The sequence below is a fragment of the Acyrthosiphon pisum genome, chromosome A2 (assembly GCF_005508785.2).
Source record: "Acyrthosiphon pisum isolate AL4f chromosome A2, pea_aphid_22Mar2018_4r6ur, whole genome shotgun sequence".
NCBI lineage: Eukaryota > Metazoa > Arthropoda > Insecta > Hemiptera > Aphididae > Acyrthosiphon > Acyrthosiphon pisum.
Genome location: NC_042495.1, coordinates 75,583,436 through 75,602,231, shown reverse-complemented (window position 1 = coordinate 75,602,231; position 18,796 = coordinate 75,583,436). Strand labels below are relative to the sequence as shown.

General features: G+C 27.8%; 1 protein-coding gene across 2 annotated transcripts in view; it reads left to right on the top strand.

The window, feature by feature from the left end:
• LOC100160819 (probable E3 ubiquitin-protein ligase HERC1) overlaps window positions 1-18,796 on the top strand; it is a 38,273-nt gene that overhangs the window by 18,297 nt on the left and 1,180 nt on the right. The window contains exons 29-62 of one of the 2 annotated variants that reach the window (XM_001942817.5): window positions 2,443-2,578; window positions 2,674-2,881; window positions 2,944-3,093; window positions 3,535-3,854; window positions 4,054-4,174; window positions 4,236-4,420; window positions 4,484-4,735; window positions 4,845-5,046; window positions 5,106-5,352; window positions 5,423-5,544; window positions 5,598-5,855; window positions 7,351-7,546; window positions 7,611-7,712; window positions 8,105-8,691; window positions 9,090-9,201; window positions 9,274-9,407; window positions 10,207-10,373; window positions 10,449-10,642; window positions 10,698-10,913; window positions 11,126-11,250; window positions 11,313-11,481; window positions 11,581-11,903; window positions 11,991-12,294; window positions 12,353-12,469; window positions 12,554-12,730; window positions 13,192-13,850; window positions 13,928-14,086; window positions 14,151-14,339; window positions 14,835-15,053; window positions 15,126-15,386; window positions 15,835-16,042; window positions 16,103-16,296; window positions 16,357-16,643; window positions 17,984-18,137. In XM_001942817.5, the coding sequence (XP_001942852.2) occupies window positions 2,443-2,578; window positions 2,674-2,881; window positions 2,944-3,093; window positions 3,535-3,854; window positions 4,054-4,174; window positions 4,236-4,420; window positions 4,484-4,735; window positions 4,845-5,046; window positions 5,106-5,352; window positions 5,423-5,544; window positions 5,598-5,855; window positions 7,351-7,546; window positions 7,611-7,712; window positions 8,105-8,691; window positions 9,090-9,201; window positions 9,274-9,407; window positions 10,207-10,373; window positions 10,449-10,642; window positions 10,698-10,913; window positions 11,126-11,250; window positions 11,313-11,481; window positions 11,581-11,903; window positions 11,991-12,294; window positions 12,353-12,469; window positions 12,554-12,730; window positions 13,192-13,850; window positions 13,928-14,086; window positions 14,151-14,339; window positions 14,835-15,053; window positions 15,126-15,386; window positions 15,835-16,042; window positions 16,103-16,296; window positions 16,357-16,643; window positions 17,984-18,137 (7,454 nt within the window). Of the gene's footprint in view, window positions 1-2,442; window positions 2,579-2,673; window positions 2,882-2,943; window positions 3,094-3,534; window positions 3,855-4,053; window positions 4,175-4,235; window positions 4,421-4,483; window positions 4,736-4,844; window positions 5,047-5,105; window positions 5,353-5,422; window positions 5,545-5,597; window positions 5,856-7,350; window positions 7,547-7,610; window positions 7,713-8,104; window positions 8,692-9,089; window positions 9,202-9,273; window positions 9,408-10,206; window positions 10,374-10,448; window positions 10,643-10,697; window positions 10,914-11,125; window positions 11,251-11,312; window positions 11,482-11,580; window positions 11,904-11,990; window positions 12,295-12,352; window positions 12,470-12,553; window positions 12,740-13,191; window positions 13,851-13,927; window positions 14,087-14,150; window positions 14,340-14,834; window positions 15,054-15,125; window positions 15,387-15,834; window positions 16,043-16,102; window positions 16,297-16,356; window positions 16,644-17,983; window positions 18,138-18,796 lie in introns of both variants that reach the window. The other variant, XM_016801006.2, reaches the window with a different exon arrangement.

The following is an 18,796-nucleotide window of genomic DNA, read 5'->3' as shown; positions in this document are numbered from 1 at the left end:
CATTACAACGAGCTGCTGAAGAAGTTAGAAGTTCATTAGCAAAATATTTTATGGAGGAAAATCCTTTACTTGGCAGTGGGAAAAATTTGGTATAACTATATAAAAAACTATTGTAATTTTTTAAGTGGTTTCAGTATTTGCAGTATTATACAAAGTTAAATAATTATAATCAAATATAACAATTCTTTAAATATTAAATATAATTAATACGAATAATATTTTTGGTTGTATTTATATTGATAAAATAAAATATATGTATATTGTTATATTTAAATTTTTATTGATTGAGTGTTAATATAATTACAGTCAAATTCGCTTATAACGATGCCGTATATAACGATATTCCGGGTAAAACGATTCCAAGCAATGTATTTGGTTGGTTTTATATGTTATGTGTAGTACTTTTATTCGTATATAACGATATCGGTTATAACGATAATCCGGATATAGCGATGTTATTTTAAAACGAAAATTGGTTTTTATAATCACCTATAGCGATTATTAATACAGTATTGTAGTAGTAAATTTGATTTCATCCAAATCGACAATTCTTAATCTTATCTGTAACAGATAATGTGTCTTGTACGAACGTACTGTATACAGCATACGTTTCTTACTCGTTTAGTCGCCGTTTTGATTGCTATCCGTTTAGACACATTCCGAATTCCGTAGTTAAAAATGTCAAATAAAAGAAGACGCTGTTTCACTATTGCTGAAAAAGTGAAAATAATTGAACGTTTAGAATGTGGTGTTTCTAATAAAGATCTTTGCCAAGAGCTAGGAATTAGTCAATCAACACTATCTACCATATGGAAATCAAAAGACCAAATAAAAAGCGTTTTTCAAAAAGACGTGACATCTAACAAAAGGTTAAAATGTAGCCAACATCAAGACGTCGAACTGGCTCTCATGGAATGGTTCAAAATACAACGATCTAAAAATATTCCAATAAGTGGTCCGATACTTCAAGAAAAAGCGACCGAATTCGGGAAGCGTTTTAATAAAATCGATTTTCAATGTTCTTCTTCTTGGATTACCCGTTTTCGTCAAAGACACAATATCGTTTTTGGAAAAATAAATGGAGAATCGTCAAGCGTTCCTGTTGGTGTTTCGGAAAATTGGCTGGAACACGTTTGGCCTAATTTGCGTAAAAATTATGCAGATTGTGACATTTATAACGCTGATGAAACTGGATTGTTTTATCGTCTAACACCGTCTCAAACATTACGTTTTAAAGGGGAAACATGCAGTGGTGGTAAATTATCTAAAGAGCGACTCACAATATTCTTGTAACCTCTAATATGACTGGTTCTTACAAACAAAAATTGTTAGTAATTGGAAAATCTAAGACTCCGAGATGTTTTAAAAATGTCAAAAACTTGACAGTCGACTACAAAAGCAATAAAAAAGCATGGATGACGGGTGACATATTTTCCGACTGGTTAAAAGAATGGGATAAACAACTAGCAAAGGAAAAACGACATATCCTATTGACTGTAGATAATTGTCCGGCTCATCCTCCTGTTCAAACTGAATTTATAAAGTTGGTTTTTCTCCCTCCAAACACGACCTCTGTGTTACAACCTATAGATCAAGGTATTATTAAAGCATTAAAAGTGAAATTTCGAAAAAAACTAGTACTCAAAATTATTAACCAAGAGGAACAGGGAAAAGATATTAAAATTTCAGTATTAGATGCAATTTTAATGATCTCCGATGCATGGAATGATGTTTCTACCACTACAATAAGAAACTGTTTCCACCATGCTGGATTCAAGGCTTCGCTAAACGACGAAACAGAAGTAGTAAGTGAAAATCATTTGGACACAGAGTGCTTTTCTGAAGAAAACATACAAAGTTTTGCGGAGGGTGACGATGCTCTTTTGACCAACGAAGAACCCAATGAAGAAGAAATTGTCAAGTCTATTTTGAATGCAAATAATGATGAAAGTGAACAAGCTGACAAAGAGAGCGAAGAAATCGTATTCAAAGTACCATCTATTTCGGAAATGTATTTTTTTATTGATCAGGTGCGTACTTTTGTTTCGGTAAATAGTGACATAAATACGCCAGAAGTATCAATGGCATTAAATAATATTTCTAATTTTGTTAAAAAATCTTATTCAAATTATAAACAAACTACTATTAAAGATTATTTTTCAAACAAATCGTAAACATATACTATACAAGTATATTCAGTACATTTATTAAAATTTATATAAATACTTTGTAATCTTAAATAACAGTAAAAAATGTGTTTAATAAATCAATTTTTCAAAAAAAAATTTTGTTTTATGATCCGGATATAACGAAGTTTGGTTATAACGATCAGATTCCCTAGGTCCCTAGAAGATCGTTATAAGCGAATTTGACTGTATGTGTTTTAAGCTATTTTGTTTGTAATTAGACCTACAGGCTAAACTTATTTTATTTTTATTTTAGGTGTTTATCAATGGAAATTTTTTATTTTGAAAGAACATAAAGGCAACGAAGGTTCATGTATTGGTATATCAAGATATCCCATTAAAGATCAAAATTATAGAACCACTTCTGATATGTGGCTATACAGAGCTTATAAGTATTTATTCAAGTTTCATTTAACTACATTTGTTTATGTACTTGTAATTTGTTAGTTGATTTCATTATAATCAATATGTTTTGATTTGTTTGTAGTGGTATTTTATATCATGGTGGTCAGATATCTCTTGTACTTAAAACATTTACTCAAGGTGACTACATTACAGCAATTTTTGATACTGAATCAAGAACTCTTAGTTTTGCTAAAAATAATGATTATCCAGTCGTAGCATTCCAAAACATAGATACAAAAACAAAGCTTTATCCTTGTGTATTATGTTACAGTACTGCCGCTGGACAAAAAGTATAACACAACTTTTATATATTTGTTTAAAAGTCATAATATGAATTCATATATTATTTTAGATTAAAATAAGTGATTATAGAGCCGAGCGAAATAAAAACACTGAACTTTTTGCTGGAGAACCTTATTTAGCACCCATGTTTACATGTATTACTGAAAATTATATTACAATAATACGAATATTGCATAACACTGATCAGTGGTTAATTGAGGTAATTATTAATTGTTATTGATCACACAAATTATATTTGTATTAACTGATATAATTTGTTAAATTTCTTAGCTTAGTGACTTTTATGATAACCATCATTATTTGTTTTGATCTTTATTTTTTGGATCTATTTGGCGTCCATTATATATTTAAAGTTAATGGTTTATTATTCCCAACACTTGACCAAATGTTACCTTATTATTATTTAACGTGGATTATTATTTTAAAACATGCGTTTAATGTTTTAAAATAATAGTAATTAAAGTGTGACAATATAGTAGCAGTTTCATTATGTTATTTTTAGAAGACTGTTGTTTTTCCTTTATCGTACGCACTAGGCAAGAACTCTAAAAAGACATACGCAATCAACATGTTAATTTCAAAAATATATTTCAAATTTTATTGATTTAAAATTATTATCTAATTTATAATAATTTAATAGGTGAATGAGTGTATCTTAGAACAACTTTCATTTTTAAAAGGAGTTCTACCTGAAGTACGTTTCAAAGACAGAATATTAGATATATCTGGATCTATTCAAAAAGAACCAATTTGTGAACATATTGAAGAGGTTGATATAAATGCATTATGTGAAAAAGTATGGCCTGCATTAGCAGTAATCGGAGGACTTGATCGTGGTCTAAAAGTAGATGGAAGATGTTATGATTTGGATCAAAAATCATTTGGTACCATTATGGGAACTTTAAAAAAGGGTTTCACTACTGCAAAAGTAATGCGAGAAGACAAAAATGATACTGTCAGGTTGTGCAAACATTTTAATTCACATTTTAAGATATACATAATTATGCCTACTTAATATAAAGTACACATAGCTATCATAAAATATTAAATACTGTACCTTATACTACTATATACTCAGGATATAGTCCTGAGTATATTTATTGATAAGTGTGAGGTTGATACAGATGATACTGTAATGTATATATTTTTTGTTTTATAGTGATGTATTATTTCAATCATTATTACCATGTAATAATATTAAATTTAATCCCACACGATTGGAACATATTCCAGCATTATTATTGTATTCTATTGGGCGATTGAGCGGCATAACAAATGAAGTATACCTATTTTACAAAATTCAATAATATTTCAGACTAAATAACTAAAATGTAATTTTAGTTGGTGCCTCCAAATAATTCTCAAGCTCATAAAACATCTGATAAATGTCATGAAGAAAATGCTATTGATTCATTGGATTTGTTCTCTAATCTAATGGTTATGAATATCTTAGATCAATTATCAGAAATAAATACTAACCCACCTTCAAGTAGTACAAAAGATTTAGGAGTAAACACTTCAACCAAGTATGTAGTAATTGATTTCTCTAATACTGTTATTTCATTATATTTTATTATTGCAATTTGCAGGGATTCTTATAATGTTTCTCTAGCTGATGAAACTAAACTATTTAAACTGTGCGCATTACAGTCTAATGCATTAAAGAGTCTTGAAGTTATTATGACTAGTTCTATGTGTGTTGATATATTAGTCAATCCCATTTCTTCAAAGTCAAAACAATCAACAGATGCTAATAAAAATGCAATCTGTGATAATAAAAATAAATGTGATAACATTAAGGAAAATGATGCTATGAATAACATTTTAATGTTTCTTTTCAGGTAAACAGTAAATACTATACTGTACAAAGACTTAGTTGGTATATTAAGTATTAACATTAATAATAACAATTATTTTTAAAATGGATACATATTATAATTCATGTTATAGATGTGCTTTTGAAAAAAGTTTATGTTCAAAGTATTTAGTTATTGAAACAGATATGATTGAATCTGAAAGAATATTAAACATACTTTACAATAATTATCTCAAAGAATGTGCTGAAAATAAATATAAAATACCAGATTTACAAAATCGTTTAAAAACTTTAATAAGTTTTCAAGAAAGTACTAATGTGAAACGAAGAGAATCTGTAAATAGCTATAAAAATAATTAATTATAGAATTTAAAATTACTATTTTAATTTTAAAGATTTCTGGGGAGACATCTAGAACTGCTGATGACACTCCAAGAAGAATTGGAAGATCTCGGCGTAATATGTTACATCGATCAAACACCATATACATATGTCCTAATAGTACGAATAATACAAGTAATACAAATAATACAAATAATATTGTTCCTAGTGAAAATAGGGAACGAATTCCATCCATAGCAATTCCTCTTATTGAAATGGGATTTTCTACTAGGCTTGTTCAAAGAGCTATTGCTGCCTTAGGTATTTATTTAAGTTTTCCTGATATTTTTTTTAATATTCTTTGATTTTAAAATTATTTTTATTTTTTTAGGCAATATTTGGGAAACAATGCCACGGAACGTAGCTATAAATAGTTTGGCAACTTGGATGATAGAACACCCATGCATTCAAGAAACTAATTTTGCAAGCTCAGATAGTAGTACAGAAACTAGAGTAAGTTAAATCAATAATATATTTTAACTAATGTTAACCAAGTATATTTCTAGCTACTGCATCCTCCAGCTGTAAGAATGCCATATTATGGCTCTCGTTCAGAACATCCTCTTGATGACAGTCCTTTAGATTTAGCTCCACGAAGACTGATAGCTCCTAGAAGACGTCTTAGAGAACTATCTACAGACCACACAATCTATAGAACTCCAAACTTACTGGTAGATGATGATATGACTGATGATCCTATGAACAGAGCTATTGCAAGCATGGTCTCAATTGCTTCAGATGTGGAGCAACCTGAATCTCCGTCGGTAATTAAATATATTTAAAAACTATGTTTTAAAAGGGGCAGATTCAAGGGAGGCTATGTGGGCTGGAGTCCTCTCCCTTTGATACTATTTCAAAAATTCTTTCTTTTTGATGTTTATGATTTATTAGTTTTTAAAGGTATGACTTATGAGTATTTAATTTATATTTATTTGTAGGGCCAGATTTAGTTTTGTTTTAGGCCACTTGGCTCATATTCTAAAAGACCCTTGGTATTTTTTTTTTTTATAAGTCATTGTTTAGCTATACATAAATCTTTTTTGTAGTGCGTTTTCGAAATCCCATTATCCTCAATAAAGTATTTGAAATGCGGTAAATCTAATCAGCAAAGATAAAATTTGTTTCAAGATTGTTTCAGAATTAACTAATAATTAGAATAAAGATCTTTGCTTTCCTTGTTGATATTACTACACATTTAAATATTCTCAACCTAAAATTACAAGGAAAAACCAAGTTATCACAAATATTACGACTCAATTCATTAATGTACGATGAAACTATGATTATGGGAAACTTAACTTTCATTAAATAACTTGTTACACTTTCCTACATTAAAACAGTTAACCACAGATGATAATAATAATAGTAAAAAATACATTTCACACATTTTATTACTAAAAAATGAATTTATAAACAGATTTGCAGATTTTCAAAAGTATAAAAATACTTTTTAGTGAGCCATTTACTATAAATGTAGAATAAGTGAGGGAAGATTTACAACTCGAGTTAATTGATTTTCAATGTTAATCTGTTTTAAAATCAATTCAAACTGTTGGAATTCCAGAAATGTTTAAATATCTTGGAAACATATCTCCAAAACTAAAGAAACACTTTTCTAACATTTTGTCCATGTTCAGTAGCTCTTATGTATATGAACAATTATTTTCTTTCATAAAATTATATAAATCGAAAAGTCGCAATAAAATTACAATCTGTTTTACATTTGGCATCAAGAAATTCTTGCGCAAATATAGACAGTTTGGTACAAAAGAAAAAATGTTTCAAATGCAGCTCAAAAATAAAAATAAACAAATAATCAAGATATTTTTAGATTTTAATTCTAATTTTTTTTTTTTAAATTAATTTTCTCATATTTTTTCAATGATAATTTTTTAGTAATAATAAGGGAAATAAAAAACTTCTTTGTTTATATTTTTATTAATAATTTTGGTAATAGTAATTATAATAAAAGTAATTTCATAATATATTAAGTCTATTTGATAAATGGATTTTGTATGTATCTTTTCCTTCATTTTTTAGTGTATAAGTAAAAAAAGAGAACACTTAAAATTTAGCCTGTGAACTTTTTTTGAAAAAATATATGGCCCGTGGATAATTTGAGTTTGAGATCACTGATATATAACATAAAATATGTGGATACATATTTATTTAAATATCTTATATTGTTAAAAATGTAGTTTGCATTTAAATAAATGTAAGATTACTGTATAATATTATATATATTTATTATTTATTTAGGAAACTCCTCCACGTATACATACTCCAAATTTAGAAAATATAGAAAATGTAGAGATATACAATCCTTTTCCACCTCGTAATGATGGTGTGGTTTTGCCTTCAATGAACCGAAACTCAGGATTCAATGTTACAGAGCTTCGAGTACCGACCGAGATAATTGATTCTGAACCAGAAAGTTCACAAATACTTAGATCTAGTAAGGAATTTTAAATTATGAGATAATTTATAAATTATATTTAATTTGTATTTATGTATTGCAGCCGTTAATGCCTCTTGTGTAAATTGCCAAGAAAAAATTGAAAAGTTAAAATCTTCTGATTTTGTTAAACCCAAAAAATCTCTAACATCCGATTTTACTCAAGGTATTTTTATTTTGTTATATTTTATAGATTAAATACAAACTTTGTAGGGGAAAAAGGGGGCTTTGTATCTACAAAACTAAAAATTGAGGGGATAAGTCCCCCCAGTCCCCCTGATTTATGCCAATGTTTCTGCCATATACCTGTTTTTTTTTTATGTTTTATCTAATTTTGGAATGTTGAGTCTTTATTGACATTTTTATCTTTAAATTGGCGTCCAGTAAATTTGATTTAAAAATATTTAATAGCCATATTAAATATGCTATTGATTAGTATCATATAGCTACAGCTATATGATGGTAAATGGTAATATGGTATTTATGCTTTTATTATACTCAAGCTATATATAATATTTATATTTATAATTTTATAATTAATACATTTTTTTATTTTAGTTTCTAAATTAATGGATCATTATAATTATCTTGATAAGCCATTTGATATGGATATGATCTTTGAACAATTGAATTCCTGTAAATTTAAGCCTGAGAGTGTAGAAGATAATAGCATGGACAAACTTGGAATGGAGGTTGTTCCATCCCTTACAAGCATTGAGGGCAGTTCTCAAAAAATATCTCAACATTCTTCTATATTTAAATCTCTGGCCTTGGAGGCGGCATTAATGACATCAGCAGAAGAACGTACAAAAGCTATTAATCGAGTATTTCATACTATGTCACACTTGGTATCTAGAAATATTGTCATAAATATTTTAATGTCACTTATTCACTGGACATTTGAAAGTGAAGATATAGTTGCATGGAAACTAGATAAGCTTGGTTTTACAAATGTACCCAAAATAGTGAAATTTATACGACTTCTACTTATTATGAATGTTTGGACTGATAGAGAATACAACGAAAATGAAATGTTGCCAAATAAATTAGAAAAAAATGTTCTAGGACTATTATCAAACATAATAATATCATTAGCTGAACATTATCGACCAGCTTATAATTATGCAATATCCATACCGGTTCAAGTAAGTTTATTTTGTAAATTATACAATATACATACATTCAAAAGAATTATTTAGCAAAAGACGGGAATGTGGTAGTTTGATGTATATACTTTTACAAAATAAATTATATCATGATATTGAACATAAAATATTGATAAATCATCAAAAAAAAAAAAAAATTATCTTGGAATGAAGGTTGGAGACATCATTTCTAAGTATACTCCAAAAATTTTGTATTGCCTTTTATAAATGATCCTCAAACATTTTTTCAGATATGCGAAATTACTAGTTATGAAATTATTTAATTGTATTGTATTTAATTATTTGTAATGTATATATATTAACTCTAGTATTATATTATATTATAATATGTATATAATATGTATAAGAATAACAATTTTATTTTATTTTATTCTAAGGACATTTTTACCATGGCAAGTGAGGGAAATTTAAAAATGCAACATAATCTAAAAGTTACCAAATTAGTTGTAAATGAATTTGTAAAAAAACTTAATATATTTTCAAAGCATGGTAAGTTACAAATCTATTATTTTTTTATTTACTACAAATAAATATTTTGAATAAAATATAAAAAAATTTCAGATGAAACGGGAGCATTAAGTCCAATTGAAAACGATAATAAACCATCAATTAAAATGCTTATTAATGCATTATCTGCATGTTTATTGTCTCATATTGTTAGTAATGATATTAAACATTGGGCGTGTAAGCAATTAGTAAGTTAATTGTATATATTTTTTACTACTATTATTTGGTTTATTTAAAGTCCCTGGGATCATTCTTTTGTGTAGCAAGGGGAAAGATCTACTGATCAATTGAAAGTTAGGTTTTGAATTGTTTTTTTTTTTAAAGAACACAATTATTATAAATAGTTTTTGATTAAGTACATTTTCAGACATAATTTTTTAACATATGAACTTCTGTTTACGTATTTTATATATAAGGACTTTGAATTACATTAAACTCGATTATCCATGGTCTGCCACCTGCACAATCTACAGTACTATATATAATGTTTATTTAAATACTTTTTAATATTACATAATATAATTTTTTCAATAATATAACAATAGCATTTTTGTTTTAATTTATATTTTGCAAATTAACCATGGAATTTACTAAACCGTGGTTGCCGTGGCACTCTATTCTGCGGATAATCGAGTGTTGTTATATATGACTTTTGAACTCATAACATTTAGACAGTTGACTCAGTATCAGTGGCGTAGCCAGGATTTATTTTCGGGTGGTGGGGGGGGGGTGATCAACTTTACCACTTTTATACATTAAATACATACTATCACAGATAGATGGCTGAAAAGTGTTAATACTTATTAGTACATTTTTAAATATTTTAAATACAATTTAAGAATTTTTGAGCAAATTTGTTATTTAAGTATTTCCGTTATAATGTTTGTATTATTAAAGAATACATTTCTTGGACTGAAGATAAAATTATAAATTATACTATTACCGTTGATTATAAGTACTATAATGAAATTAAATGATTTATTTTAGGTAAATATATTAGTTAATAAATCTCTACATAGAAAACAATTAGTTTTACCAAATGAATCTGATTTTCCGGGTGCATTAAAACGACGTCCAATAGTGAAACTGGAAGGGCACCAGAACCGTATAAATCATGTAATATGGCAACCGAAAGTAAAATCACTTGCATCTTCGTGCGTAATCATTTTTCTTCAGAACATTTATTTACACATTTATTTCAATATTCAAAATGAGTTTTATTTTAATAGTGGATTTGATGGAACTATGAGGTTATGGAATACTGAATTAAGCTTAGAGACGACACTTATGTTTTTTAAATCCACACAAGTCTATGGTAATGATTTAAATGGAGAATTGATATCAAAACTTGCATGGTCACCTTCTGGATTATGTATTGCCGCATCAATGGAAGGAACCCTTAATATTTATACAGTTCAAAGACGTCAGTACTTTTATTTTTTTTAAGTTATTTTGTTTATTATATTATTTATTTACAGATGTTTTTCAAGAAGATGAAACTTGCTTATCAACATATACTCAAGATGCTTGGATAACAGCTATAGCATGGTCTGGAATTTCAATAAAAAATTCTTATAATTTCTATCCTCAGTATTTGTTAGTTGGAGGTGTTGATGGTTCTGTGAATATAGCTATTGTTGATTCACTTAATAAAATTATGTATGAGAAACTTGATAATTTTTGCCGACCTGGAGGTTTGTGCACAAATAATGTACCTAATGTTTTATGCTTAGTATTACTAGCAATATATACACAAAATAGATAAACATATGCTTGGATATGTTATACAATTTAGGAATCATTGTGTAACCTTATATACATTTCTGAATGTAATGTTAAAGTACAAAATAAATATATTGCATACATTTTTCAGTAAAAAGTTTCTTATACCTATTTATATTTATAGTTCCAGTTTCTCATATAGCATGGCATGATGATTCGGTTCCGTTTGCTATAGCATTTTCTACTGGTGTCATTACAGTGGGTAATATTCAACCAACAACTGAATCTGAAACATTAACAATTTGTGAAGTAAATAAATGAGAATACTAGAAATAAAAAAACTTGTTCAAAATATAAAAAATATGTTTTAGAGTCCTATATCTACACTGCAATGGTCTAAAATGTTTGACATACTGTCTGTAAGCAATGTAGAAGACACAACCATTAGACTTTGGATTAAAAAACAAAATCGTTGGGAAATATTTCATAAACTGAATCATTCAAATGAGCCTACTTGTGTAGTTTGGTCCCCTGTTGTGGGTAAGGAAGACAAAAGTCAATATTAAATGATTATTATTATGTTTATTATATACTTATGTATAATAATATTCAATCTACAATTTGTATTTGTATTTATAGGTAATAAAGGACTGTTACTTTGTGTTGGTACTGCTGTTGGATCCATTAATGTTTGGTTAATACCTACTCCATTTTCTAAATTAAAACCCAGGGTACTATACTCATTTCAAGGACACATGTTTAATTCTGTTACTTCAATGAGTATCCATGAAAGTGGCTTAGTACTGGCAACAGGTTGTAGCAAAGGAAGTAGTGGTGTAGTAAATATTTGGTCGCTCTTTGATGGCAGTTTGTTGAACACGCATACTGGATCCGGTGGTGTAGATGATTTATGCTGGATGGAGGACCAACTAGGACTTGCTGTTTGTTTTGCTCGATCAAAGGTAATTAGAATTATTTCTTATTTTTAAGCCAATAATGAATAAATATTATTATTATTAATTTACATGCATGTTTCATATGAATTTAAGGATGTAACGGTAATAAAGTTTAGTGCTGATAATCTTACACATAATCGATTCAAATCAAATGCTCGAAGTGCTTTGTATCGTCGTGGACTCCATAATGTTAAATACTTTCGTAAATTTGTTAACTCATTACCTGACTTACTTCAGTTGCAAATGAACCATGAGAAACACAAAGTGCTAATGGGAGATCGCCTTCTATATAGTGATTATTTAAAAGGACTCATTGGAATTGCACTGGAAATTTGGCCAGATCAAACATTTAGTTTTACATTTGTACCACCAAATACAAGTCATAGCATTGAATTTTGTATGTTAATTATTATTATTTTGAAATTAAAAACTAATTCTAATTATTCTTAAAACAGACGAAGAATGGCAATGGCTACAAAGATTAATCACTGTTTTGAATACTGCTAAAGCCTTACTAACTAGAAAGAATTTCCCTGAGACGTTTATAAGCTACTTTTCATCTGGTTTGAATGGTATGATACATTGTATTTATAAATATTTTAAAATCTTATACTTACATTTATATAAATATGTATTTTTATTTTAAAATTAATTAGAAGAAAATGATGATCATAATTTATGGTCTGAAGCTATTAGCAACAATAAGTGGACTATAGAAGCTGATCAGCAAATTATTCAATGGTTTAATACAACTCCTCATGATTGGCAACCATATACCAAATGCGATGCATACCTTTGGGGTAATGGTCGAAATGGACAGTTGGGTGATACTGGTATATTATGTAATAATTATTACCTAATTAATAACTAAGGGTCTGGATCTTGATGCTCTGAATACAACTTGGAAAATTCACTCAAAAGATTTTTTATCTCTAAAGTTTTTTAAAGATACTTGTATTTTTAAATCAAAATCAACAAATATACAAAATTTGTTATGTTTCATAAAATAGAAGTCTATGGTTGCACAAAAAACATCAATCTATATATTTTTGTTCCCTCAGATTAATGACTCAAGTTTCAAAATGTAAATTATAATCATGTCAATAAAATAAAAATAAAAATAAATTGTCAATGTATATTGATTGATTAATGTATAATATATATTCATAGAAACATATTTTATGTAATTGTCTGATATTATAAAATAGCAAGTTATCAAGATCCAACAAGACCTTGATCCTGATTAATTGAGATTAAAAAAAAAAAAATGTATTTATGTTTATGTGTGTTGTAGCTGTTGGTCAATGTATTAATATATGGTCACCTATTAAAATTCAGAATTTTAAAATTGCTCAACGTATTGTTTGTGGGCAAAACTGCACTTTTGTTTTGACTAGCCAAGGAACAGTGTTATCATGTGGCGAAGGCAATTATGGTCGTCTAGGTCATGGACATTCCGATAGCCTACCTAATCTAACTATGATATCAGCTTTACAAGGATTTGTAATAACTCAAGTATCCACTTCTATTGGTTCGGATGGACATAGCTTAGCTTTGACAGAGACTGGAGAAGTCTTTTCTTGGGGAGATGGTGATTTTGGCAAACTAGGACATGGTAACAATGAGCGACAGAGAAAGCCAAAACTTATTGAATCTCTATATGATGTAGTAGTTATTCAAGTAGCCTGTGGACATAAACACAGTGCTGTTTTATCCCAAGATGGCGAAGTTTATGTATTTGGAAGTGCTGAACATGGTAAATTAGGTTTAGGCGGACATATAAACAAAAAACGTCCGACAAAAATTGTTCATAAAGGTTTCTTGAATATAAAATACATTGCATGTGGACAAAATCATACTATTTGTATTGGAGAAAATGTTGTTTGGGCATTTGGGGAAGGTGAAGGTGGTAAATTAGGAATTGGAAGCAAAAAAGATATCTATGTTCCACAAGTAAGCATTTGTTATAACCATGGTACTCCTACTTTAGTAAAGAATTATCTTAAATTTAAGTTAACATTTTTTTCTAGGAAATCATTACACTAAATGGAAAAAATATTAAGAAAGCATACTGTGGAAATGGCTTTACAATGTTCCTTTCAGAAGATGGTGAACTCTATTCATGTGGATCGGATAATTTACAAGACGCAACAGATGTTTTATATACTGAAAAATTGATCCCTGAAAAAGTAAATAATATAACCTATTGTATTGAAGTAATTATTTTTATTCAAATTTATTTTTACTTTATAGATATTTGAATTCCAAGGCCAAATTGTAACTGATGTTGCTACAGGTCCAGATCATGTATTAGTATTGACTGCTCGTGGTCATGTATGGGCTTGGGGTAATAACTGTGAAGGTATTCTTGGATTTGGTCATGATTTACCTGTCCAAAAGCCTATGATTATTCAAATTTTATCTGACAAAAATATCAAACAAGTAAAATAAATATTAATTAAAGTTAAGAGGATGTCAGCGCACTATTTTTTTTCTCACACTGACCCACGCGCAAAATACCAAATTTTAAATTCTCAATAATGGTTATAATCATAATAACTTTTAAAACTAGAATGACTTCTAATGGCCTCTTATAAAAAAAGGTAAATGTAAGATTATTATCTAAGGTATGTCATAGGCGTTTTATTATTTTTTAATTTTAAAGCGAGTTAAGAGTATTTAAACATTGTAAATTGTTTGCAAATCTTAAAATATTCATAGCTTGCTTTAAAATTAGAATATAATAAAACATCTATGAGATGCCCTAGATAATAATCTAACCTTTACATTTTATTATAGGTAGTTTCGCTCTAGTAATTTCATTATTGTGAACTTAAAAATTGCTATGTTGTGTGTGGGTCAAAGAGAGAAAACAAATAGTGTGCTGACATCCTCTTAATAAATAATTATTAATTAATATTTAATATTCTATTTAAGATTGCAACTAGTCGTACTCATTGTGCTGCATGGACAGCAGAACCATTTTCAAGGGACTCTACAAATATTTCCCATAATGATTTACCAACATCAATTCCTTACCAATATGGATATTTACAAGAATATAAAATGGCATCAATCGCTGCTAGAATGAAGTGCTTACAACAGTTTTCAAATATTTTGTATACATGTTGGCAAATGATTCCATTTAATACGACTGTGAGTAATTGAACTTATTGTACTTATCTAGTTCTAATCAAGTTAACTAATTGCTTGATCCACTTTATGTAGGAATTTGATTGGAGTAACATCAAACGTTGGCATTGGTTAGCAGACAAAAGGCTTAAATGTTTATTTACAAATAAAATCATAAAATTACCATTAATGAAAGTTATTAGCCGTACAATGAATCAAGGTCAAAATTATGGTCCTCAAATAATTGTCAAACGTTTGAGTAGTAATGGTACTAGTATGTGTATTTTTGAACAAGTTGCCAAACAAATTGTAAACATTAACGCAGAACTACTCAGACTCCCATCTAGAGCTTGGAAGGTAGTATCAACTTTTTTTTTTTTACTAATAAACTTCTAATATTTCATCATAAATTGAAGTTTTTATACTTATACATAAGTTTTTAAATTTTTGTTTTATAAGCAAAATTTGTTTTTAATATGGTAATATACCAAGAATACAACAATGTTAATAAATAATATTTAATACATAAATAAATTATTAGGTTAATAATTTTACTAATACATTTTTTTGTATATATTAGTTTTTTTTATGTGTATGTGTTTTGTTATTTTAGCTCCTATAACTTCTGACTTTCTGAACCCTACTTATTAGCTATAAATATATTTTTAAGTTTGGAAATACTAACTTATAGTATTTATAAATCAAAATTTTTAATTTCAATATATTATTTTATATAATTTGGTGGTTGATTGTTATTAATTTATTAGTTATTACAAATGAATATTAATTTCTGAATAAACTATAGGTGAAATTGGTGGGTGAAGGAGCAGATGATGCAGGAGGTGTATTTGATGATACTATTGCCCAGATGATGGAAGAACTTCAAACACTGACTGTAAAATTACTTATTTTGACACCAAATGGCAGAAATGAAACAGGTTATAATCAAGATCGATTTATATTTAATTCAAAAATGAACCATTTTAAACAGCTACAACAATTTCAATTCCTTGGTATGTGATTTTTATTTATTTAATTTATGTCTATTTAATTTACTTAATTTTATTTATCAGGAATGCTTTTTGGTGTTGCCATTAGAACTAAGAAACCCTTAGCTCTTCCTTTATCACCATTGATTTGGAAAATGATTATTGGAGAATCATTAAATATATCAGATTTAGAAGAAAATGATACTTACTATGCACAAAATTTGACAAGTATACAAAATATACATCAAACTGGAGTTACTGAAGAGAATTTTGAAGAGGTGAGAATAGAAGTTGTATATTTGACTTCTACAATAATTAATTACTTTTGATTTTTTCAGGCAATACCTTTTTTAAATATGACTGGTACTGATTGGATGGATAACACTGTGCCATTAATTCCAAATGGTCATTACGTATCAGTTACATATTCCAATAGATTAACATTTTGCGAATTAGCACTGAAACAAAGGTTTCACGAAATGGACGAACAAATATTAGCTGTGCGAAGAGGTCTTTCTGCATTAGTACCTCTGCCATTACTTACGTTTCAAACTGCCGAAAATTTAGAACGTATGATATGCGGACTACCCAATATATCTATACCAGTTTTGAAGACTATTGTTAGGTAATTTTACATATTTTTTATAAATCTATTACAGTATGATGGTAAGAGAAAGTCTAGGTTTTCTAAAAAAAAAAAATTTCATAGATAGGAAAAATGTTTAATATTACAGTTATTGGTTATTGCATAATAAATATTTTATTTAGCTATAATTGTAGTTAATAAAAACTAACAATTATAAAAAAATATTTAAAAAGAAATAAAATTATGATCTCTGTGACTTAATATATTTACCATTTAAAAACTCTTCTAATCTGTTTTTCCAAAATAATCAAAAAATGTAATCTAATCTTTTTATTGATTGCTTACCAGTTTATTTTATGTTAATTTAGCGTTGTCTGCAGCTATTTCATACCTTATTTTAGTGATAAGTTTCCAATTAGTTGTATGATTTTGTCCAACCATATATGAAACTCTTTAATTCCAAATTGCTCATACATTATTTGTTTTATTATTGTCTGGGACAGCTTAGTGAATATCAGAGCTATTTGCGAAATGTTTTTGCGGGGCTTATTTACGAGGGTTAGATATTTGGGGCCTCAGAGATGATCCAATTTTAAGCCTATCACTGGATCTGAATCATTAGATTGATGAACTATGGATCCAATAATTTATTTTTGCAACAGGGCGCGGGGAGCCTTATCACCTTCAAGCCGTCCCTGATAAGCATGAGCGAATTTCACTCCCTTGATTTCTTAAAGTTTGTTTTATTGAATTTTTACGTGATAATTTATTTATTTTTTGGACTCAAGTCCAAGTACCTCTTTTGGCTGATTTATAACAGCTTTGGTAAAAATTTGACCTATTAACTTTAGTTGATGTTTCTGCTTCTTCTTTCATATTAAATATTATTTTTTCGAAAAAAATCAGTTGTTAGATTTTGATACCTATAGGGCTTGAAATAAGCTTACAACCTTCTCCACAATATACTTTATAATTAAAAAAAATAACTGCATTACTATCGGATAAGTGGATCCTGAGATCATTGACATCAAAGATTCTCATTTTCTCATTTATAGATTAAAATTTCCATTTTTTAATAAATGAAAAGCCTTAACCTTTTTAAAGAATCTATAATTTATAATATAAAAATAACTCTATGTGCTATATTATTTCACTCTTTAACATCTGTCACACTGTGTGCACTACTATATAGGAATTATATAGGAATTTGATAGTAGAATTTATCATTTTTTCATATGATTTCCACACAAAATGTACATATTAAACTGATTATTTAAGTTTTATTTAACATTTTCAGAATTTTAAGTTTTATAGCCTTCTCATCCCCCCAACGAGTCTTTTTCCTTTCCATATTATAGTACATAAACTTTTTTTTACAGGTATAGAGAAATGGATGAAAACTCTCAAGTTGTCCAATGGTTATGGGACATTTTGAATAATTTTTTGGATTCTGAAAAAGTGTTATTTTTACGATTTGTTTGTGGACGATCACGTCTTCCATCTAACTTATCAGATTTTTCTCAACATTTCCAGGTAAATTTTTTGAATATATCTAATTTATGAAATAATATTATGTAGATTATGTTTTAATTAATAATACCTATGCAATATACTTCATGAATCAACTATTTGCATTATAAAGTTTAACATTCAATATATTTTCCTTGAAATATCAACAAATTGCTATACTAATTTTTAAATTTTCAAAACTAAATTTTGTCTGATATAAATATTTAGTAAATTTTAAGTAGTGTTGGTAGTTAACACTTGATAAATATGCAATTAATAAGCATTATCCATTTAATCTGAAAAACCAAGTATCAATTAAATCAATGGATTATTTATTTACTATATTATATTATAATAAAAATAAATTTGTAAATATATATATATTTTGAACATAAGAAAAGTTTTTTTTTATAAATGTATTATTTTTAATTACACTTACATAATAACAATTAAATAAAACGTAATAATATATAAATAAAAGGCGTGCAAATGAATATCTTGCATCAGCAACTATGGTTATTAGCATTTTGCAGTGGGTTACTATTAGTTGAGGAACACGTGTTTGTGTGGTTAGGTTATCATAGGTCACTAATCATATCTAGGTAAATACAAATAACGTGTTGATAACTAAATTCATAGTTATATCTAGGATTAATCAATTTTAACAAAACTAAATTACTACA